Here is a 25,169-nt window from a genome sequence, read left to right on the forward strand (position 1 = left end):
TTAAGAATTACGTAAGTGGCTGGGCACGGTGGCTCACGCTTGTAATCTCAACACTTTGGGAGGCCAAGGCAGGTGGATCACCTGAGGTCAGGAGTTTGAGACCAGCCTGGCCAACATGGCGAAACCTTGTCTCTACTAAAAAAGTACAAAAATTAGCTGGGCATGGTGGTGTGCACCTGTAATCCCAGCTACTCGGGAGGCTGAGGCAGGAGAATCGTTTGAACCCAGGAGGCAGAGGTTGCAGTAAGCCGAGATCATGCCACTGCACTCCAGCCTGGGTGACAAAAGTGAGACTCCTTCTCGAAAAAAAAAAAAAAGTAGTTAGGGTCAGGCACCGTGGCTCATGCCTGTAATCTCAGCACTTTGGGAGGCTGAGGCAGGCAGATCCCTTGAGCCCAAGAGTTCAAGACCAGCCTGGGCAACATAGCAAGACTCCCCACGTCTCTTTTTAATTTTAAAAAAATATATTTTTAAAAAAGTAGTTGAGCTTTTCTTAACACACAATTTTTTTTTTTTAATCAGAAAGTAGTATTGTCAAAGTACCATAAAGTTTTCCCTTTGAAGTCTGTCTGCCAGGTTCAAGTGATTCTCCTGCCTCAGCCTCCCAAGTAGCTAGGACTACAGGTGCATGTTACCATGCCCAGCTAATATTTTTGTACTTTTAGTAGAAACAGGTTTTCATGTTGGCCAGGCTGGTCTCAAACTCCTGACCTCAAGGGATCTGCTCACCTCAGCCTCCCAGAGTGCTGGGATTACAGGCCTGAGCCACCGCGTCTGGCCACCAACTACTTTTTGAATGAAAAAAAATTACCGTTACATAGAGGAATAAGGATTCAGAAATAAATATTACCTAGAATAACAGCAATGAGAGTGGTACAGAAATAATACACGACAGCACGTAGACCAATTTTTCCAGATACGTTGGAATCCAGTGCAGCAACACCTGAAGGGCGAGACAGAAACCAAATTACATTAATTTTAAAAGACAGGTTTCCCGCAATTTAATCCTCAAGGTGTGAAATAAAGAGCTGAGAGGTGTTCTCATCTACAGACAATGGGCAATAACATGCAATCGGCAAAAGCAACACTTCAAAATTCCAAACAGATGTAAAAGAGGGAAGCCCAGTCAGGTGCAAGTTCCCCTGCAGGCAGCTTCCCACAGCCTTGACCTCCAGGAGTGCCCTGCCTTCAGATCTTCTTGGAGTTGGTCAGAAAATGATCATAAGGAGTCCCCCTCCCACATTTGCAGTAAGAACTTTACCAAGATTTGTATTATATCATTCAACATCCCTTATGATAAACCTCCTTTGGAATTCAGTTATCTAGGAAAAGTTTATCTTGAAGATCTGAGATCGTTTTGTTGTTGTTGTTGTTGTTGTTTGTTTGTTTGTTTGTTTGTTTGTTTTGAGACAGAGTCTTACTCTGTCACCCAGGCTGGAGTGCAGTAGTGTGATCTTGGCTCACTACAACCTCCGCCTCCCGGGTTCAAGCGAGTCTCCCGCCTCAGCTTCCCGAGTAGCTGGGATTACAGGTGCACACCACCATGCCCAGCTAATTTTAGTATTGTTCGTAGAGATGAGCTTTCACTATGTTGGCCAGGCTTGTCTCAAACTCCCGACCTCAGGTGATCCGCCACCTTAGCCTCCCAAAGTGCTGGGATTACAGGTGTGAGTCATCATACCTGGCCTGAGATAGTTTTTTTTTTTTTTTTTTAACACTTGAGAAATCATATAACTCATGATAGTTTTCCTTTCTGCCCTTTCCAGGAAGCTTAGGCTCAACTGGAAAAAATAATGTTTATATACAATTATAAAAGTAATATACATTCATTATAACTATCTGAAAAAGGAGAAAAGGTAAAGATGACGACAAAAATCACATCATCTCATCAACCAAGTTAATATTCTGGTGAATTTTCTTCTAATATTTTTCTCAATTTTTTGTAAACAGCTGAGAGAATTTTATAGTTTTTAACCCTCTCTCTTCTTAATATTGTAGTTGTAAGCATTTTCCCTCATTGTTACAAACTCACCCTGAGGATAATTTTAATGGCTCAATAATCTGTCATGTGGCTATACCAGAATGTATTTAATGATCCACTTATTGCTGGATCTTTAAATGGTCCTGGGGCCAAATTCACAGTAATGTCATTATCCATTCTGGTTAGTGTGTTTCCTTCCTCTTTTCATGATTTTCAAATTGCTTCTGTGTAAACAACCTTATTGTGTATAGCTTTTATTGTGAGACATCTTAAAATTTCTATTTGAAAGAGGAAAGATATTAATAAATAATTTCCCAGGGCACAGGTAATGTCAGAGACTTACAATCATTTGGTTAGATCTCACTTCAAATGGTTCTTGGCTACCAGTAATATGACTAAGTGTTGCCCAGATTTGAAAGGGCTGTCTGGAGTGTCAAGGACAGCTGGATTAGAGGTGGAAGGCAGGCATCCCTGCTTGCCAGAAACCCTTGCTCTCTGTCAAAGATGCTCATATAAATGGAGTCAAAAGCCGTTCTCCAATTGGACTTGGACGTGGGAAATGGGCCAAGTTGAGAAACAACGGAATCATCGTTCAGCAAGCTGTCATTGGAGGTTTCAGACACTACCCAGCCTGATTTCCAAAATGAGGGTCATATTTTGAGTCAAAGGATCATTATAGAAAATGATTTTGCATATTCAGCACACATGAGTTGTCCCATAACCATTTGCAAAGCCTAAGGTACAGGGTAGCAGGAAAAAGGAAGAGGTTGTCACAAGGCAACCCCAAGGGAAAGGCAGTAAACCTGTATGGCTATCAGCATGCATAGGTAACTTTTATGTTCATTTCCCACACTAAAAGGCCTATCCATTTTTTTTTTTTTTTTTTTGTTTTTTTTGTTTTTTTTTTTTTTTTTTTTGAGACGGAGTCTCGCTCTGTCGCCCAGGCTGGAGTGCAGTGGCGCGATCTCGGCTCACTGCAAGCTCCGCCTCCTGGGTTTACGCCATTCTCCTGCCTCAGCCTCCTGAGTAGCTGGGACTACAGGCGCCCGCCACCGCGCCCGGCTAATTTTTTGTATTTTTAGTAGAGACGGGGTTTCACCGTGGTCTCGATCTCCTGACCTTGTGATCCGCCCGCCTCGGCCTCCCAAAGTGCTGGGATTACAGGCGTGAGCCACCGCGCCCGGCCTATCCATTTTTTTTTAAGTGACTGGGGGATTATGCTTCTCATATATAATCATACATATTTGATGTACAGGAAAAATCTGCAAGGAAGTGATCACCATTATGACGACAGAACAAGTCATTTCTCACTCTAAACACACCATTTCTCTGGCTGTTGATTGCTCCTTTGGAAGTTAATATTTTGAGAGAAGGTGCTCTGGCCTCTGTAGCAGCCACCCCAGAATGTTGTTAAGGGGCCATTCATCAACCTCTGGGAAAAGATTGTGCAATTGCCATATAATGGGCATACTGCAATAGTCACATTCTAGAATAATTTTTATGATAGATTTTATTTGATTTGAGAAAAATGCAGTTTGCTGTGTTGAAGAGTCTTTCTTTTCCTCACAGTAAGACAACGACAATTAGGCAAGCAACAACAAAAAAGTCAAGAGAGATTGAAGGCCAAAATTTAGAAACAAATTCACTATCTCATGTTTAGTTTAGGTCTCTTAAAGAGCAAATCATAATGCAAATATGTAAGCTTGCTAAGTATATTATATGATTATAAAATATATGCCTATTTCATTTTAGAGCTCAGTATATCGTTTTGATAACTATAATAATTATTTCAAACAAAAATCATAGGTTAAAAAGAAACAAAAAGAATCACCACCTTAACAGACTCCAAGTAACTCATCTGTAGCCCTAATATGGGATCTATTTTCAGATATATTGTCCTTCTTTGGTAGATGTCTAATTTAAGCAGATTCCAGCCCCTAAAGTGCTGACAGGTGAGAGTCACAGAGCAGTTAAAGAGCTGTTCTTGGAGGTGTATTTGGTGCTCTTTCAGGATTTTCTTCCAGCAGTGAAACAAATTAAATCTATGTGGGTAATTGTTTCCAGCATATGTTAATATGTCTTAATTTGTCTTAATGATTTGGCCATGGGCTCGTGCCTCTGCTTGTACTCCAGGACTCAGCTGGCAATAAAAGGCTTGATAATAATGAGATCTTGGTGAAAATATCTTAAACAAATACATCCCCAAGTAGACATCCAGCTTCCCCTCTGTCCTGGAGCACAGCAACTATCTTGCAGTAACTTTCGCACGGTCCTTTGTTTTCCATTCCTCTAATCTACCTCCATCCTACCGTTTTCCCGGATATATCAGATGTTTACTCAAATCAACAATTATACTTCTCTGCACTGTATAGTTACCTCTACCTCTGTACAGTTACCACTGTATAGTTACCCTCTACCTCTCTAGTCATCAATATGGGGGCAGAGCTGGCCCCCAAGTCCAGGCTCTTGCATGATTTATAATGCATTGTTGGGGATAAGAGTGGTGACCACTATAGAGGGAGAGAACAGATACAGGGAAACAGCCTAATCTTTGAAAACCTCTGTAAATAGGAACATTACAGAACTTAATGACCATAAAATGTCTGTCTGGATGGTTGTAAACACCCCACCTGCCACTAATATCAATAATGATGAGGATGATAATTATAATACAAATAATGATAATGACAATAAACACTATACTGACTGCATGTTAATGCATCATCTTTAATTCTCATTATAACCCAGGGAGGCAGGCATTATTACGCCCATTTTACAGAGGACAAAACTGTAGCTCAGAAAGGCTAAGTACCATATAATCATAAAGTTGGTAAGGTGAGTGGTAGAGCTGGGATTCCAATCTACGTTTTACCTCAAAGGCCATATTCTTAACCACTATTCCATATTGACTCTATCCATGTGCTACAAAATTCTAGACTAGCGCTGCCCAGTAGAGCTTCCTGACAGAAAGGTTCTGTTTTTGTGCTGTCCCCTGCAGTAGCCACAAAGTGCACATGGTTAGCAAGCACTTGGAAAGTGGCTAGTGTGACTGACGAACTGAGTTTTCATTTTAGTTAATATATATTTATTTAATTTTTTTTTTTTTTTAATTTTAAAGATGAGGTCTCACTATGTTGCCCAGGCTGGTCTTGAACTCCTGAAATCAAATGATCCTCCCACCTTGGCCTCCCAAATTGCTAGGATTATAGGTGTGAGCCACCACACCTAGCCAATTTTAATTAATCTCAATTTAAGTAGCCACACGTGGCTAATGGCTATCCTATTAGACAACCCAATGTCTCTAGACCCTACCAGTGTTTAGCATTTAGTGCGTGCTCAACAATGTTGAATGAACAAACTATAGCTTAACTCTATTATCAAATTCAGGAAAAGTTCTTTGCCTTGCAAGCATGGGCAGGGGAAAGGAAGATGCTAAGCCCAAATCTCCTGGCACGTAGTTCTATCTACTGCACTGACTGTATTGCTCTAAGGCCTGAAGCTTATTGTTCACTGGGCCCCCGGTGCCTTAAATAAGGTGCTCTACGAATGTTTGTACTTGAAGCTTTCTACAGGACAGAAAGAGCTGCATTTTTTACAAGTAATCCTCTCCTTACAAATGACCCCATTTCAAAGATCCACTTGTGGGTTTGAAACTTGGAACTCAGCAGGTAGTCTCCTTAGAAACCACTTATACATGGTGGTTTAGTTTGGTTCCCAGGGCAGCCAACGAGAACACTTTTCACCATAAAAGACTCCACAGGGGAACATATGTAACATCTTAGTCTTTTTCAACCTTGTTTTGTTGTTGTTATTGTGCAACCCACCCCCCAAAGCCTTTTTCCTAATCACCACCCCTGTGAAATTCTAAAACCACAAACTGTGTATATAGTAAATGTATATAGTAAATGATACATGTATTTTTTACATAAAACAAGTAAGATTTTCTCCCCCAACTCACCACCACCAAATAAAAACAGCTTTTGCTACCTTGGGGACAATATTGTCTTGGTGAGAACTTGTGGTCTAGCTCAATGAATGTTGACTGTGAGAATGAGAATCCAGGCACTAGACTCTTACTGGCGGGACATCAGAGAGCAGGCCCACCTTAGTCCCAGACAAGTAAAACCTCATTTGTACTTTATTTCTGAGTTTTCACTCTCAATGGCCACCTGTGTTTCTTGCTCTCAGCCCATCTTTGGTGGCTGGCAAGGTCTAAAGGACCCCCTTGCTTTACAGTTCACTATCAGAACTCGTTTCTCCTGGGAGCTGAAAGCTGTCCTCTAGGAGGTGATAAATGAGAGGGAACCAAGCAGGTGTGATGGCATCTGCACAGAAATCAGCAGTGAGTATTTAAAATGTTTATAGTAATTGGACAGTAACTTTATTTCTGTTGAATGTAATAATAAAAAATAGGGGCCGGGCGTAGTGGCTCACACCTGTAATCCCAGCACTTTGGGAGTCCCAGGCAGGTGGATCACCTGAGGTCAGGAGCTTGAGACCAGCTTGGCCAACATGGTGAAACCACATCTCTACTTAAAACACACACACACACACACACACACACACACACACAAATTTGCTGGGCGTGGTGGCGTGCATCTGTAATCCCAGCTACTCAGGAGGCTGAGGCAGGAGAATCTCTTGAACCTGGGAGGTGCAGGTTGCATTGAGCCCATATCATGCCACTGCACTCCAGCCTGGGCAACAAGAGTGAAATTCCATCCCCACCCCCTCCAAAAAAAAAAAATAGGGCTAGTATTTCATATGTCTATTTTTAATATAATTTTTCTAGTAATTTGCTCTAACTATGGTTTATGAAGGTTATTGATCTGTAACAGATCAGAAATTTTAACAACTGGATTTGCTCCATCCAGTTGAAAAACTAGATGTTTTGTGAAGCCCTGGTGCAGAGACTAGGTACTGTGGGTTTTCAGAGGAGCCTGCGCTGTCACCAGATTGAGATGACCAGGAGAGGCTTGATGGAACAGGTGGCATCTGAACTGGGCAGAAAAAGAAGAGCACGGTTCCAGTTCCTTGTGAGCCCAGAGTTGTCCATTAGAACCTGGGACAGTTTTGAGGCTGGGCTGTGGCCTAGAAACAGGGATAAAATCCCCAGTTGTCCTTGGAAGTCAGGGGCACCTGCTAGCTCTTTATTTTAGGAAAAGGCATTTATTTGCTTTTTTCACCTCAGGAGAAGGCTCTGATGAGCAAGGGTGTTGGCTCCCAGCCAAAGCAGTAATCATCTGAACTTTTTACAAAAACACTCCAAAGGAAGCAGTTGCCTGGCTAAACAATAGCATGTTTTAAAAACAAACATCCGAGGGCAAAAGACTCCTCCTAGAGCTCTCTGATTAAGCAACCACCCACTGAGAACAAAGCTTTCGTGACAATCTCTCCACATTGCTGTTAAGGTATCAAAATTCAGTCCCTTATTGGAAGTTCTTTTAGGTCTGGCATTTGGTGGTGTTACGCCATTATAAGTGAACACCACATCCAAGAAACTCACTGTTGCATAGGAGTTAAAACTCGCCATGTGGATGACTCCTGTCTCTGTCACCAGCAGAGAGGCCACCTGTGCAGAGAGAAGGCATGGGCTTTGGTGGGACAGACTGGGCTCAAATCCCAGCCTCCTCCCAGACTCAGCTTCTCCATCTATAAATTGGAGGATCTGAAATGCCTCTATCACCTTTAGGTTAATTGTGAGGAGCAAAGTGAACAACCAACCTCAGCTTGCATAGCTGTTGTGAGGATTAGAAACAATGTATAACAGGCCTAATACAGTGCCCAGGACACAGTGTGTTCGTAGTAAATAGCCTCCATGGTTACTGAATAAATGATAAAGATGATGCACGTCACTGAGCAAATGGAAAGCATTCAACAAGAATTAACTGATTCATTCCTTCACTACACAGTCACTAAAGAGATCTTTTAAAAACGTAAATCAGGTCATTTTATACATCAGGATAACCCTTCAATGGCACTGAAGGTAAAGAAAATCCTTACCTTGGCCAACAGGCCTTGCAGGGGAGACACCTGCCTGCCTCTCCAGCCCCGCCTCGTGCCATCTTCCTGTCTCATCCTCTCCTTCAGCCTCTTCTGGATCAGACCAAGCTCCTTCCCACCCCAAGGCCTTTGCACAAGCTCTTCCCTTTGCCTGGAGTGCTCTTCCTCACTCTTCATCTGGCTTTTAAATTCTTTCCTCAGAATCCTTCCCCGATTATCCAGCCTAAACCAGGGTGTCCTGATTTCCTTGCTTGGCATCCTGTCTCAACAATTTTTATCATTGGTTCATTATTTTACATCTCTTTCTTGCTAGGTTTTAAGCTCCACGAAGGCAGGAGACCTAGATATCTGCTTGTTCACAAATGTATACTCAGTGCCCAGCACATAGGAGATGCTCAATAAACATGTTGATTGAATGAATAACAGTTATTTAAGTATGGCTGCCTGCCCTGGATCCCTCTCCCAGGCTCTGGCCCCTTGGCAGCAGAGTGCTGCCAGAACAAAACTTGCCAGTTCCAGCTGCTGCCCTTATGATCTGTGTGATCTTGAAAAAGTGGCTTAATCTGTCTTCAACCTCCTGTTTCCTTATCTCTAAAGATGGAGTTAAGGTCCCACCTACTTGACGACTTCATAGGGCTGCTACGAGGATTAAATAAACAGGTTCACAATTTTTAAATTCCAAAATGTTCCTTTTATTCCCCAGGGAAAACAAAGCAGGATATGATCTTACTTTGTTAATCCAGGGCATAGGGAAATCTCTGCAGCCTTGATTAGTACTCCCTGGATGTTCAAAGGGAAAGGAAGAGGCAAAGGGGAGCATGCAAAAGCTTTCCGTGCATGTGTCACCTATCACATCTACTTTTCTCAGAGACATTAAGAACTCTCTTAAAATAGGTAATATCTCCACTCTAGGCTATTTGGTGATGTTAACAAAATAAACTGGTCCTTAAGCAGAATCAGCTAAAGGTCCCCTTGAAGCCTCTGTCAGCTGGTCCACATTTGAAGTTCAAAACATGCATCAAAAAGCAGTGGGCTCTCCAGGCGCAGTGGTTCACACCTGTAATCCCAACACTTTGGGAGGCTGAGGCAAGTGGATCACTTGAGGTCAGGAGTTCAAGACCCAGCCTGGCCAACATGGTGAAACCTCTTCTCTACTAAAAATACAAAAATTAGCCAGGGGTGGTGGTACACACCTATAGTCCCAGCTACTTGGGAGGCTGAGGCAGGAGAATCTCTTGAACCCAGGAGGTGGAGGTTGCAAATGAGCTGAGATCGCACCACTGCACTCCAGCCTGGGCAACAGAGTGAGACTCTGTCTAAAAAAAAAAAAAAAAAAAAAAAAAAAAAAGAAGTGATGGGCTGTGTCCTGGTTTTAGCAGTCCAGGAGCTGTTTTAGCATTTTTTTCATTACTGTGGAACACGGTGGTATTTGTAGTTAGGACCAGTTTTTCAGAAGACTCCATGAACTTTTTGATTCCCTGAACTTATTGTCCAGTGAAAGCATTAAACACACCTCGAAGAATCTGAGGAACTCAGCTATTCTTTTCCAAAGTCCATATGAATGCTCTGACAGCAGCAGCTAGCAAATGGCTCGGTGAGACTTTTCTGGGTTTTTGCCACAACCTAAATATGACTGAGCTGTCTCTTTGCTTCTCTTTATTCATAAAATTGGTATCTCAGACTTCTAGGCAAAAGCTTCTTACATGCTGGTGAACTTTACAAACTGATGGCAGAGCAAGTCTTTTTATATTGTTCTCATTTCCAGAATGAATGCATTCAGTGTGTTCATATCTGCGTAGCTCAATTCTAATATTGGCCCTGTAGATTCTGCTGCCAGTTCAGGTACTTTGTAGGAACTTCTGAAGGTCTCAGACAAAAAAGAGTAAGTAAAAAAATTGTATAGCATTCTAGATGTGCTATGAAACATTATTATTGTTCATATTTTAAAACCGAGGACAAGTTAAGTAAAATCCAAGGTTTCACAGCTAATCCACGGCAGAACCAGGATTCAAACCGAGGCAGTGTGGCTCCTGTCTGTGCTCTTAACCACTAGACTCTCCTGCCCCTCTAGGATAGATACTTGTTCAGGTGTCCCTCTGTAGAGAATGGCACAGGTGGGAGTCACTGCTAGAATTGCTTCCCTCGCCTACAGGCTCAAGTCCAGTCCCCTTGGCAAGGCACACAAGGCCAATAAACCCTTGTGCTCACCCCTTCCATCCCATTCCTCTTCCCCACGTTTCCAGCATTCCACTTCCAGTCTCACTGTCCTCCCAAGATGCTATTTTGGGAGGACAAAGATGCTATTTTCTTCTGCCTGGAATACCCACCCTCATCCGTTCACTTGATTTTTATGCTTCCTTCAAAATGGCTCCTTCTAATGTCCCCTGTGCTGTCCTCATTCCCAGAAAGTGCTTATCACACAGCATTGAAATGTACTCTTTCTTTCTAAGACTTAATTTTACACGTTGTGTGTCTAGCAGAGCCTGGCTCATTAATGAATGAATAAATAAATGAACGAATGGTCTCCCAGGTCCATGCATCCAGTATATAGAAGGTCCTTAGAATCCCTTTTTAAATAATAAAATCAGGTTATCTTACAGCTGAACAGAGCTATGAACAAGTCTAGTACCTGTTTAGTCAGAAAGAAGGCTCATGCATGGTTGATTCTCTGGGCTTCAGTCTCAGGGAAAGACTAAAGCAGGGCATATTTATCTCTTGCCACTATTCATTTTATTACTTGCAAATGACATGTTCATTATGGGAACTCTTCCTTATACACTATGTGGTTGTTTTGTCTTTGGAGGCCAGGCTTTACACAGATCAAACTGATGCAGTAAGTCCTTTGGTTTCAACAGCTGTATTTTAACTCAACACAAATTTCTTGATAATCTTAGGGAAAGGAGCACTTAAAGTGCAGGAAGAGCCCACTTGTTCCAGATGTTGCAAATGAGGCAAGAAGTTCACTCTCAGACTGTACAGTCTTAGGCAACAACCTTGTCTTCCTGCCTGGAGTTTTAAGTTTATAAACCACCTCGAATGGCAATTTTCATAGAAACTAAACTGTATAACGGACCACCAATGTTTCAAGAAAAGAATGCATACTCCTCCTCCATAGCTAAAATTGACATTAAATGCTCTTAGCCACCTACATTTATGAACAGTAGCTTATATTTAATAGCAAGTCGTACAACAAAGTGATGTGCGTCTTCAAGTCTTACAATTCTTGCTAACGAGGGACTCCTGGACCTGACTATCAGATGACCTCAGCTCTGTGACCATGTGAGTGGTAGGCCCTCACCCTCTTATATGTGGTTTTCTATTAGTCTGTTTTCATGCAGCTGGAGTTAACAAATGTTAGCTGAATAAAACTGAACCTTGTCTCGGGGAGGCACGTGGCATGGTTCTTTTCATAGGAGGATGTGGGACTGTTTCCAGATACACAGCTGCCTCTGAGTAAATGAATACATAGCCTTTAAAAAAAAGCCTTCCTCAGCTCCAAATATTTAAGTGTGTCATCTGCTGTAAAGCCTGAGTTTACAAATAAGGTGTTCTAAGACTATCACCAACTGCACTTTATTCTGCTCATCCTCTATTCTTCAGTCTCTTCAGTGCATTCATACTCATTGCCAGATGTAGTAGTTTATTTTATTACCTGGATTCAACCTCAACTAGCTTGTATCTGGAGTGTCAGAGTCTAGCTGGGCAGGGGTCAGCTCCTGGCTGGCCTCCTGTATTTGTAAATGAATGTTTTGTTGGCACACAGTCACCCTCAATCATTTACATACTGTCCGTGGCTACTCTCCCAGGACAAACAGAGTTGGGTAGTTGGGCAAAATACACAGGGCCTATAAAACCTAGAACATTTACTATTGGGCCCTTTATAGAAAAACCTTGCTTGAAAGGCAACCAACTCACATATGTATTCTACATCTGGCTGTTGTTTAATAAATACCGAATATACCTAAGGTTTTATAAGGCTTTGAACTTTTTTACTTGGTTAAAAAGTAGGGCAGGTGTGGTGGCTCATTCCTGTAATCCCAGCAATTTGGGAAGCTGAGGTGGGAGGATCACTTGAGGCCAGGGGTTTCAGACCAGCCCTGGCAATATATCAAGACCCTATTGCTACAAAAGTAAGAATTAGTCAGGCATGGTGGTGTGCACCACCTGTAGTCCCAGCCACTAGGAAGACTTAGGTGGAAGGATAGCTTGAGTCCAGGAGTTCAAGGCTGCAGTGAACTATAATGGTACCACTGCATTACAGCCTGGGCCACAGAATGAGACCCTGTCTTACACCGTCTCCCAACAAAAAGTAGTAGAAAACCTCTGATCTTATGGTTGAGGTCAAGCCCTAAAATTTTGAAATCCTAATGTGAAAGCTGGAGTAACAATTATCTAAAAGTCTGGAACTTTTTTTTTTTTTTTTAATCTTCCAAGGGTAGAGTGTTAAATTTATCTTTGGAGAAGCTCCTCAATTGTAAATCCAATCACCCAACCAGTGTCTGGTGGAAACTGAAAGATATTGATAAACAAAACACAAATATTTTCTCCTGACGTCTAGTGTTTAGTAATGTGACTTGTCCAGGAAGCAGAATGAGTACTAGGACTCACACTCAGTGGCCTGGGGGAGAGAGGAGGGAAAGGAGGGATTTTTCTTGGCTTGATATCTGCTTGGCTTGACATCCACTGAGCTGCAAACTGGTGCTGTTTCTTAAGGAGCTGTGTGTGCCCTTGTTTGAGCAGGTGTTTATAGGAAATCCAGAGCTGCGACATCACAGTAATGGTTAGGAATGAGCTTCTCCTTGCTCTGGAGGAAGAAATGTGCACAGGAACTGGCATGGACTTGGCCCAGCCTGACCTGGACAGACTCCCAAGTTCTACAAGCAGGGTGGTTGCAATAACCCAGCAGGTACTATGGTATGGAATCTACTGAAGGCTCCTGATGGGGTCCACGAGGAAAGGCTACCCCCTGTGGCTGTGAGGGGGGTTTTCTCTGAAGTGGATATTCCATAATGGCAAGCATCCCAGGAAGAGGTCACTCCAGGTCAGGACAGGATGGCCTGTGTGCTAGTGGAATTTTTCCTTCTTAGAACCTGGTGTCAGGTTCTGGGATCTGGGGTGCAGGAAAGCTTGGAACACCTTTAGTGGAGAGATGAACTCCAGCCTCCTGAAGGCAAGCTGGCAGCTAAGCAGAGGGGCATCTCTGTTAAGGGACCCTGGGAGCCCCTTCAGGGAGCAGCTGGATGTCACCATTGGTGTTTCATCTGCTTTTGGTTACCTTTAGCAAAGATTATGTCCTGAGTAGCAGTGTGGTCTCAGCTACACTTTGGAGAATTAAGCTTCTGTTCCTGTCTTAGGATGGAGGAGCAAAGAGGGGAACTCCTTAGGTCACAGGGGTAGTGGCAGCCACAGCAGACACCAGGAGGCGCAGCTGTGCCCACTGGAGTGCTTCTGGCCCAGGCGGGGGTGGCAGAGGCTAAAGTGTTAGAGCTGGAACCTCTTCCTGAGCAAAGTTACGAGCATCCAGGAAGGATGCTCAGGGGACCTCTGGGAGTGGGACTGGAGGTGCTGTTCTGTTCCTGTGCCGGTCATAGGAGGCTCCAATCATCATAATTTAGTTTTGGGAAGTATTAAAGAAAATGTGACCTGAATTTAGACTCACTGGCTGGTGAGACCTGGACCAGGATTTTTCCAGAGCCACAATTCTCAGGCATATTCATAAGCTATTTCCTGTTATTTCTCTGGTGGTTTGATATAAATACAGCTTACAAGCCTAAATGTTAGCAGACCCCAAACACAGATATTCCTCAGCATGGCAGGAGCGCGTTCTTCACAATGTAATTTATGGGTAGGATTCTATTAGTACCCACAATGACTGTCTCTGAAAATGTCTTGAGTTTATATTGACTGTGCCATTTTTTTTTTCTGTTTTAAAGTAACTTTGAGACATTATGTCATTTCATATATGCATTTAAAAAGTAAGGACATTTTCTTATACAACTATATGCCATTACCATCTCTAACAAAATCATTAACAATTTATTGATACCATCTAATAGACAGTCTGTATTCAAATTTCCCTGGCAAATATGACTTCTTAACCTTATTACATAAAAAGGGGTTCTTCCTGTTTTTTAGAAAAGCTATAAAGTGTTTTTTTAAATCTCACCAGAGGCTTTTGATGGCAGAATTTTTTTCTACCTGTTAATTTGGCAAGAGAGTTTCCTTTCTGCGGGAGCACAGATTATTAATCTTGGGTCTGAGTTCCAGCTGTGTTTCTGCTTCTGATTTACATATCCTTAGGGGACTCATTCAACCCTCCCCAGCTTCCCACCTGCATCCTCCTTCAGCCTAATAACTGTATACATTAAGCTACCAGCCTGCTGGATTTATGAGGGCATTTGCAATGTGAAATGGCCCTTCCTGTGTGTTTTCCATGGCCATCTTCTGGGTGGGGAGGCTGAGGACTACTTCAGAGTTTGGAGGAAGGAGCTGTGTACCAGGTAAAGGTGGCACTGAGCTGGCAGGGGAAGGGAGCAGAGATGGGGCAGAGAAGCGACCAGAGGCAAAATTGGAGGAGCTCAGGGCAGAATCCATCCCCATCTCTTTTATTAAAAATACAAACCAAACAAAAACACATGTTCAGTTGAAAATGTAAAGAAAGCACAATGGATCATGTTTTCTTACTTTCCGGATGTTAACCTTTTGGTTTTGATCACAACTTTTAAAAATGTATATACATTTTAATAAAATTTGGATTGTACACACTATCCTGTTGTGTAATTTTATTTTCCCATTTTATACTGTATTGGGAATGTTTTCACATGTAATTAAATATGGTTCTAAAACAAGTTTTTAACAGTTGCTTAGTATGAAAATTTGTATACTATGTATACATATGTATACAATATACATTTGTATACATTTAGGTTGCTTATAATTTATCACCATTACAAAAAAATGTTACCATGAATATCCTTGTACTTAGGAATTTGAACATATCTCTGATTATTTCTTTATGATCAATTCTGAGAAACACAATTACTGGGTGAAGAGATCAGAACATGCTCCAAACTGTCCTCCAGAAAGTTTCTTCCAATTTATAAGGTAACTGAAAGTGTATGAATGAACTTACTTTCCTATAACTGTGCCAACACTAGTCTTGTTGCTTTTCCTCTCTAATATGACAATTTAAAGCATGGATATGCCATCATTGTCCCCACCCTGCTTTGTTCATATCCCTGGAATCTTTGACTATTTCATTGCTCCAAATCAAAAGATGGGGTGGTGGTTTTGCTCGCTGTCTCTAGTTCTTGACTGGCTGCTGCGGGTTTGGTGGAGGAAAAGTGGAGAAACGACTTGACCCATGCTATAGCTTCAAAAGTAGCTGGGCTATGTCAGTGGAATGCTGAGTTGTAAATTATTTTCCTAGATTATTTACAAGACTGAGCTAACACACAAAACATCCAGACTGCAAAAATCTCACTAGAGGAAGTACCTGTTTCTGGCTTCTGGCCTCTGGCCAAAGGATATGCTTCCCAGAAAAAAAACCAAACCAAACCAAAACAAAACTCACTTATTGACTGCCAAGAGTGGCATGTATTTTTCAAACATCTGATATTACAGAATCAGTATATTCATACATGTATTTTTACCTTTTCTTCTAAAACCTATTTTACCTCAAGTTTTGGGTTTGCTGCATAATTTGGATCAATCTTCTATACTTCCCCTCATAGATACATGAGTTAAATAGTATTGCTCATCAGGTAGTTTATGCACCTTGTGCAATTGCATGCAAAATACAGTATATACATGTACAATTGTGAAGATTTTTCTTGAAAGGAAGTCCAAAGCTTGCATTGTGTTCTCAAAGGAGCCCAAGAAAAGATTAGGAATCTTTGGCTGAGTGTGGTGGCTCACACCCATAATCCCAGCACTTTGGGAGGTTGAGGTGGGCGGATTTCTTGAGCCCAGAAATTCGAGACCAGCCAGGGCAACATAGGAAGACCCCATGTTTAAAAAAAATTTTTTTTAAAGAATCTTTGATATGGAGAAGATTCTAAGGGTTATAACTACAATCCTTATAGCGGCCAGGCAGGTAACGTAAGAGTGAAGTGGACAAGGTATTGGGGCAACAGGGAGTTGTGAAGACTATAGCATTCTTAAATGCATTTGCTCCAACTAAATGAAGTAGTTGTCTCTTGGTTTCAGACCACTGTTGGTAGGTGGGAATATTGGGCCAGTGTTCCCAGATCTTCATTTTTTTTTTTTTTTCAGAGAAAGCCAGAAATTTGGATATTTACATGAAATCTTTCCAATTTTAAATGCTTATGACAATTTAAACAAATAAATATTATTTGGGACAAATAATTGGTCTGCTGCTGTGTCAGTCAGGCTGCTAGGGTTAAAAGGAACCAGGCATTTCCAAACATAATTAAATACATTCATATAAAAATAATTAAATGCTCTCTTTAGGTTTCTCATAAGCCGAGAACATCAAGACCATTTAAGGACAAAGTTCCCAAGGGACTCTAGTCTGGTTGGAGTTTGGCAATTGGGAAATTCAAAGGCCAAATGTGACAGCTCTTCAAGCAATGCAGTTCCTGAATGCAGCAGATCCTGACCCCCACCTTCTCTTCCCCTGACCAATGTCCAGTACTCTACCAGGGCCAGTCCCAGGTCTTTACAGTGGCAGTGAAGAAAAATGTTCTAGAAGGGGACATGTCATGACATCTAATTGCGTGTTTACATAAAACCTTGATTTTCAAGCTAACAGCACCAGCTACTGTCATGCCACGTTTTACCAATTGCCAGAGTTAAGTACAAGAAACTGTGCAATGCAGATAAACTTATCACACCCAGACAAATGATATTTTTGTAAACCAAATTCATCTCCATCTACCTAAGGAAGCTTCCTCTTCAAAGGAACCCTGCAATATAATGATCAATATGGGAAAAGTCATTTCCAAATGCAACTGTGTCACAAGTTTTAAAAATACTGGGCCTTTCAAATGTGGTGTACATCCATATTTAAACCCTTCTCACAGAATTTGACTGCTGGTCCCCATAGCAAATATGTAGGGCAGATACATAGCAAGTTCTGGGTTTCAGTAGAAAGTGGGTAAGGAGTAGAGAGACCCTGAAGGCAGCTGTTGAGAGGCTGAGGGCAGTACAGCTGCAGTTGGGAAATAAATGAGTGAATGACTGAAAACATGATCAAAATTGACAATCATATTTTTCCTGAGGACACTAGCTAACATGTCAGTGACTAAATAAGCTTTTTTTTTCCATGCCCCAGATAATGTTTTGTTTATGTTTGAAAATGACATTTTCCTCCCAAGACATCATATGCTGGTCAAATGAAGATTTGAGCAGTGGTGGACAGCACTGTAGGCACAGTGTATGACAAAGCAATGCCATGTTGAGAACAGTGAAATGTTTCCACAGAAGCAAATATAGACATTCCAAGTGGAGAGAGGTGGAGAGGGAGAAGGAGAGGGAGAGGGGGAGAGAGAGAGATGCATCTAATGTATTTCAATTTTTCCCATAATTAGAAAAGAACAACTTAGGTGAAAGCTTTTTAAATAATCATAGAGAATGACATGGTTAGGCTTTGTGTTCCCACCCAAATCTCATCTTGAATTGTAATCTCCATCATCCCCACGTGTCAAGGGAGAGACCAGGTGGAGGTAATTCAATCATAGTGGCAGTTTCTCCCATGCTGTTCTCATGATAGTGAGTGAGTTCTCACGAGATCTTATGGTTTTATAAGGGGCTCTTCCTGCTTTGCCTGGCCTTTCTCCTTCCTGCCGCCTTGTGAAGAAGGCTGTCTTGCTTCCCCTTTGCCTTCTGCCATGATTGTAAGTTTCCTGAGACCTTCTGAGCCATGCTGAACTGTGAGTCAATTAAACCTCTTTCCTTTATAAATTACCCAGTCTTAGGAAGTTGTTTACAGCAGTATGAAAATGGACTAATACAGAGAACATCAGTTTTCTCAAGGTACCTGTAATCATGCTGGATATAATTAATGGCAAAATGATGAGTTTCAGCATCCGCATTAGAATTTCTCCAGGAAAAGCAAAGTAGAATTTCTCCAGAGTTGAGAGGTTGCTGTGTTCTCGAACCAAGACTCCTGTGGTAATGCCTAAGGAAAATAAGAGTTGGAAAGAAGGAAGAGGAACATTATTGAGTTCTCCTGTATCCATGTCTATGGAAAAATACCCCCAAATGCACATTTTAATGGCAAGAAAAATAGTTTAGATCATTTCCCATGAGTCTGTAAAATCTAGACTGAAGTTATATTTTAAAATATAGTGAACAGAAAGTACACATTATTTAGTAAGTCTATAAAAAGTATTTTACACATGAAAGCTTTGTTGTCATTTCTTCCCCATCAATTATACTTATTATAATGACAAAATATTAAAGAACACTGTGAGAAAAAAAAATCTTAGTCAATCCAATACAGCTCTTTTGCTTTCACATACCACCTTTGTCTACCTGCAGAGATATTTGACATCTTTTATTATTTTTATTAAGACAGGGTCTCTCTGTCACCCAGGCTAGAGTGCAGTGGTGCCATCTCAGCTCACTGCAGCCTCGACCTTCCAGGCTCAGTCGATCCTGCCACCTCAACCTCCCAGTAGCTAGGACTATATGCACACCACCACGTCCAGCTATTTTTTTTTTTTTTTTTGGAGAAATAGGGGTTCATCAGGTTTCCCAGGCTGGTCTCGAACTCCTGGCCTCAAGCGATCTGCCCACCTCGACTTCCCAAAGTACTGGGATTACAGGTGTGAACCACCATGCTTGGCTATTTTACATATTTTATATTTACATATCAATTTGTATTTTTCTCATATTTTTAAGTACATTTTGTAGCATATTTGTATAATCTTTCCTGTTTATGCGACTTTTATAATTTTAATAGGAATATAATATCCTATTGATTTATTTACCATATTATCAAATGACTGTTATCTAATGTTTTGCACTCTTTTCAGTTATTTCTAGGTAATGATATGTTCAGGTTTATCTGATTAAAAGGCTTTTTACAAAGTTTCTGATCTTGAGTACCTTGTACATGAAGTCTTATAATTATGTGAGTGTAGGGACATGTTCACTATTAAGAAATGTTGCCATTCTCTGAAAGCTTTTCCTTAACAAGTTGCCCATATTGAAATCCTCCAGTTGTATGGATAACACAATTTAATGATGACTTTGATAACTAAAAATCACAAATTTTTATTTCTTCTTAATTATCTTCCAAGTATTTCTAATAACATCTAACTGCTTTACCCTTTCCTTCTCCCAATACACACACCCTTATTTTAAGGCAAAAAAGGAAATGGCATGACTTTTGCATCATTTTTCCTTCATCAGCCTCTGTTGGATGTCATGATACTTGGAAGTAAAATGACTAAATGGCAGAAAGATTCAAGGAGGATATCACTGGATATGTGAATCTACAAACTCAAGCTATTAGTTTATGAATACCGAGACTTATTTGGGCACAATTAAAAACTCTAAGGCAATGAAAGAATATGTGAATTATAATCAGTACTAGAATTTTCATTTAAATTCAGGCATCCTTCCCATGCCCACTAGTAGACCAAATAGATGAACCTCACAAGATGCATTTTGTGTACTAACCTTATCCTTAGCTTAATTTTATTTCTCTAAATATTCTACCTTTGCCTTGATTTCTATTTTGTGCATACACTACTGGATGCATTTCTGGTGATTCAGTAGTGTTTACACACTACTGCATTGTGAATACACAATTTTAAATCATTATTGGAACAAACATATACACATACACACATAAACATTTCCCAAATTGTAGCTAAGACAAAGATGAAACAAAACCCTATTATCAATGCTATTTGGTTTCTACTTTACAACCCTAGTGTTAGAGACTCTTGAATGGATAAGAATACCAAGAATTCAAAATATTTTAAGTAAATTTAAAAAGCATGATGTGCTCACTTTCTGCTTTATAAACTGCCTGTGTTCAGCTGTTCTATATAAACATACCCATATTATGCCCTAATACTCTGTAATTCCCAGGACTTTAAAAAACAAACAAACATTCTCTCTCATACTATTCAGGTTGCTTCAAGTAAATTTTTGGCTTGTATGTCAAAGAAAGCTCAGTGTGTAAAAAATAAAGATGTGTCTGTGCTCAAAAACTAGCCACACAAGGACTCTGTTGAATAGCAAAAGCAGCCCATGTGCCCCAATCTCAGGGCTTATATTACTAATGATTAACTGTGCCTCTAATTATCTCTATGCTAAATTAATGTAGGGTCATTAGAAAGATATGCACTTGCTATTTTTCAGCCTTTAGCCAGATATAGGATTTTTTTAAAGGGAGAAATAAAAGAGCTGTCAGGTATAGTAGCTTGAAAGCAATAAAAGGCGACATGCATGCCAAGCAGGTTACTGTATTTGGCAATTACAACTTTCTAGCTTTTTTCAAGCTTGTTCTTGAAATTGAGTGCCACAAATTGTACTCCAATATTTCTATTTTCCTTCCTTCCTCCCTCCCTCCCTCCCTCCCTTCCTTCCTTGCTTCCTTCCTTCCTTCCTTCTTTCCTTCCTTCTTTTTCTTTCTCTCCCTCTCTCTTGCCCCTTTCTCTCTTTCTTTCTAAAAAGAAGAATAGAAATACCAATCTAGCGCTGGAAATGAAGTTGGGATATTCAGAGATGTCACCCTGAGACCCTCAAATACAAGAAATGGCTAGTGAGAGGCCGGGTGCAGTGGCTCACACCTGGAATCCCAGCGCTTTGGGAGGCCGAGGCGGGCAGATCATGAGGTCAGGAGATCAAGACCATCCTGGTTAACATGGTGAAACCCCGCCTCGACTAAAAATAACAAAAAGTTAGCTGGATGCTGTGGCAGGTGCCTGTAGTCCTGGCTACTCGGGAGGCTGAGGCAGGAGAGTGGCGTGAACCCAGGAGGCAGAGCTTGCAGTGAGCCGAGATCGCGCCACTGCACTCCAGAATGGGAGACAGAGAGACACTCCGTCTCCAAAAAAAAAAAAAAAAAAGAAAAGAAAAGAAAAGAAATGGCTAGTGAATGACCTCACCTAGGAGTTATGCCTTGTAAATTGGTGTGCTTTATCTTGGTCTCAAGCAGTTTAGAAACAGCAGATTCAGGATGAAGAAAATCACCAGAAGATTTTCCAGGTCCCAAGAAGAGGTCAGAGTCTCATAGGGCATAACCTTTCTTTACCCATTAACAGAGTCAGAACCTTGGACTGGATTAAGGATTATGGAGAGGTCCTCAAAGCCAAAGGCTGCTAGGAAGAACTGCCCTTCTGGGATTATGCAGGCCAGACCCACCTGGTAAGGCCACTCCCAGAACTAAGAAAGGTGGAGATTATGAAAATAAATAATTCAAAATCTCAGCTGTTGAAACTTTATTTTGAGCCTTAAGGGAATGTGATTATGGAACCTGAGTTACATAAATAGGCAGCTGTAACCTTTGTTTCTCTGATTATAGATTAGCCTTTTCCTTAACTACATTGTTTGGTAAAATGTTGTAAATGACTAAAGGGTGCCAGGGAAGACCCTTTCTCTCTAAGTGTGGATCTTCATTATAGATTAGCCTCCCTCTTTCCTCTTTCACACAAAGTCTTCATAGTTAGCACACGATCTAGGATGGAATGTTAAACTTGCTTTTAAATTGGAAAGGAAATGAAAAGCTGTATGGAAAAGAAAACAAATTAAATTTTTGTCACTCATAAACCAGCCTTGTGTAGAAAATACTCTAATCCTACTAAACTTCTTTGTTTGCTGTATAGAAACAAGTACTTAACTTTTAACTTCGAAGCACTGACTCCATTTCTCGGAGTCCATGTTTCTTGGATGGCCATTACCAGCTTTTTGCTTGAATAAACTCTTTAAAACTGGATTCTGATCCTTTTGATTATTTCAGGTTGACAAGATCAACAATTTCCCTGAACGGTGTAGCAGGAAGGACTTCAGCAGGGCCAACAAGGAATTCCCAGTAAACTAAGTACCTGGACCCCCAAAGCCTCAGCAATGGACACAGGACACCATTCTTGGGCTTCCTTCCCACCACAGGCAAGGTGATTTCAAGCAGATGCTTGGGAAGCTTGGGAAAGACACTGGTATTAGGCAAGCAGGCTCAAGCCTGGTTCCACCAATTGTGAGGTGTGGAACCTGGGCCATAACTTTAACTTCTCCTATTTTCAAGGGTTAGATTAGCTGCCTTCAGAAGTCCCTTCTAATGCCTCTAATCACCTCTGAGCCTTGATGTCCTCAACTTTAAAATGAGATCACATTATCTCATTTCCAAGAAAGCTGCCTGTGCTTTTGAAGCAGGAAATTTCCCAGACACCTTTGCAGGTAGGAACTGGAGTGCACGGATGCTAGATCTAGCTGGCCGCTTTGGCACTGGCGGGGGCAAACTCCACTCACTTGGACCCATTGCACTTCATCCCTTGCAGAAGGGAGTCCACAGGTGAGCAGGTGCGGGAGCTGGGGGTGAGGGCTTCTGGGCATCAGCCTGAGCAAACTGTGTGTGGAGTCCTGAGGCAGTGTCTAGTGGGTGCCCACTACCCCTGAAGCCTCAGAGAGCGTGTGTTTTAGTCAGCACTCTTTTAGCTTTTGCCAGCCACGGACGGCTTAAGTGTTAACAGTTCAGTGGGCCCTCTGTCTTTTCGTGTGAGACGGTTGCTGTCTACCGAGAGCAGACGGTCAGTGTGATAGCCTTTAGCATCCTCACCGATGGCATCCAATCTCTTGTTTGGTGTCCAGGAATAATCAGGTCACATGAACAAATTGAAGGGTGGTGAATATGGAGGATTTTATTGCTGATGAACGTGGCTTTCAATGGAGGGGAGCTGAAAAGGGGATGGAGCAGGATCATCTTCTCCCAGAGTCTGGCCATCCCTGGCCAGACTCCTCCCCAAGGTAACACTGTCAAGCCATCCCTCTGAAGTCAAGCTGCTTCTCTCCAATGTCCAGGTGCTTCTCCTCTCTCTGCTGTTGGAGCCTGGGGTTTTTATGGGCACAGGATGGGTGGCAGGGGGGCCATGGGTGGTTTTGGAAAAGGCAACATTTGAGTGGGAAAACAAGAATGCATGTTCTCACTTTGGGCCATGGATCCAGGCTTCAGAGTGAGGCCTTTGCTGGGGACTGCCCTCTTCTGCCCAGAATTTCCCTGCCTCCTGTCCCTATTGCTTTCTCCAGCTTTTATGCTAAATATAAGCTGGTAAGGCCAAGTGCAGTGGCTCATGCCTGTAATCCCAGCACTTTGGGAGGCCGAGGCAGGTGGATCATGAGGTCAGGAGTTCAAGACCATCCTGGCCAAGATGGTGAAACCCCATCTCTACCAAAAATACAAAGATTAGCCAGGCTTGGTGGTGTATGCCTGTAGTCCCCCGTAGTCCCAGCTACTCAGGGGGCTGAGGCAGGAGAATCACTTGAACCTGGGAGGCAGAGGTTGCAGTGAGCCGACATCACGCCACTGCACTCCAGCCTAAATGACAGAGCAAGACTCCGTCTCCAAAAAAAAAAAAAAGTAAGTTGGTAAAACACGAAGAAAGAAACATGGGAGGAAAACACCCATGATCTCAACTAGGGATTATTTAAGTTCAAAGGTGAAGGTTTAAAAGAGAAGATGCACAGAATGTCATTTCTTCCATGATGTCTCAAAAAAAACAGCTGCCAGTTCATAGCCTTGTCTCAGAGGTTCTGAGGTGATTTGTTTTTTTGTTTCTAAGTTTATTAAAAAAGTATTGTTCAGGAAGCAATACTGGGAATCAGAAAAGAACAACAAAAAAAATCACATATCATTACATCAGTCTCTCTCTCCCTCTCTCATTTTTTCCAGGTCCTAACCAGTCTTTGTTCTTATGCACACACACTCTTTACAGTTATAAAATTAACCTAGGGATAGTAGTTGAATTGCATTTGACTAAGATTTATGAAAACAGCATTGTCATTCTTTTGGGATATTTGCAGAAAAGAGATTAAAATCATCTGTGGTTTTTTAAAATGAAAGCCATAGAGTAGTTCTCCGGTACATAAATTAATTTTGGCTTGATTAAATAAGAATTACTGGCAAAGGAAAAAATCTTTTTAATTATTGCTGAAACAGATATGTAGCCATGCCATCATGCTAGGCACTACATTAAGCAAATTAATTACGTGCCTTTTTGCCTTTTGGGAGCTAATCTAAATAAATGTTGATGATGAGTAAATAAGTGTAGAAGAACACTTATTGACAAATGACTACATGCATTCAGTGGATAAATAGAAGGATAGTTTCTCCATCCTGCCCTCATGCTGTATTATCTGTAGCCCTTTCTCATCTCTTTCTGCCTCCCTAAAGAGCTGAGTAGCTCCACCAATACAGGCTCTTCATGAGAATTCCGGCTCAAAGCACAGATGGTGGAGTCTGCAAAGCTTTTATTTTTTTGTTTTAAAATCCTTTAAATAAAGTATTTACTACACTGGCAATATATTATAGCAGCTCTGCCTGAAATAAAAATAAATGCAAAAATTCATCCACAAACTCACCAACTCAAATATATCCAAGGTTGAATTGTTTCTATTTTTCCTTATACTATTGCAGTTGTGACAGGAAAATAAATCTTGGGGCCCCCAAATCCCTAAGCTAAAGGTAAAAGTCAAGCTGGCAACCCCTTAGGGCAAATCTGCCTCCCATTCTATTCAGAGTTACTCCTCTGCTCACAGAGATAAGTTTATATCTGATTGCCTCCTTTGGAAAGGCTAATCAGAAACTCAAAAGAATGCAACCATTTGTCTCTTACCTAACTGTGCCTGCAGACCCCCTGCCTGCTTCAAGTTGTCCCGCCTTTTCTGGACTGAACCAATGTAAATCTTATATATACTGATTGATGTCTCATGTCTCCCTAAAATGTATAAAACCAAGCTGTGCCCTGAGCACCTTGGGCACATGTCCTCAGGACCTCCTGAGACTGTCACAGGCGCGTCCTTAACTTTGGCAAAATAAACTTTCTTGATTAACTGACACCTGTCTCAGATATACTGAACACATACTATATGTCAGGCCTTGCACTAAACATTTCAAATAAATTCTGTCTTGTATATTATCTCTTATAATTTTACAAATTATAATCTGTATTCTGCTGAAATGTCTCATAATTTTTAATGGCTATATATGGAGTTT

The 25,169-nt window shown here is 41.4% G+C and overlaps 1 protein-coding gene and 1 long non-coding RNA gene across 2 annotated transcripts in view; one reads left to right on the forward strand and one right to left on the reverse strand.

Moving 5' to 3' along the window:
• Positions 1-25,169, reverse strand: part of SLC1A1 (solute carrier family 1 member 1) — a 92,600-nt gene that overhangs the window by 25,427 nt on the left and 42,004 nt on the right. Inside the window, exons 2-3 of the mRNA XM_050761097.1 lie at positions 17,985-18,125; positions 851-943 (exon numbers count right to left, since the gene is read on the reverse strand). Of these exons, the coding sequence (XP_050617054.1) occupies positions 851-943; positions 17,985-18,125 (234 nt within the window). The remainder of the gene's footprint in view (positions 1-850; positions 944-17,984; positions 18,126-25,169) is intronic.
• Positions 14,860-21,689, forward strand: LOC126937572 (uncharacterized). The gene is made up of 2 exons (XR_007719778.1): positions 14,860-15,088; positions 16,457-21,689. It is a non-coding gene; the product is annotated as an uncharacterized LOC126937572 (long non-coding RNA).

Source organism: Macaca thibetana, chromosome 15, assembly GCF_024542745.1.
Source record: "Macaca thibetana thibetana isolate TM-01 chromosome 15, ASM2454274v1, whole genome shotgun sequence".
In the NCBI taxonomy this organism is placed as follows: Eukaryota; Metazoa; Chordata; class Mammalia; order Primates; family Cercopithecidae; genus Macaca; species Macaca thibetana.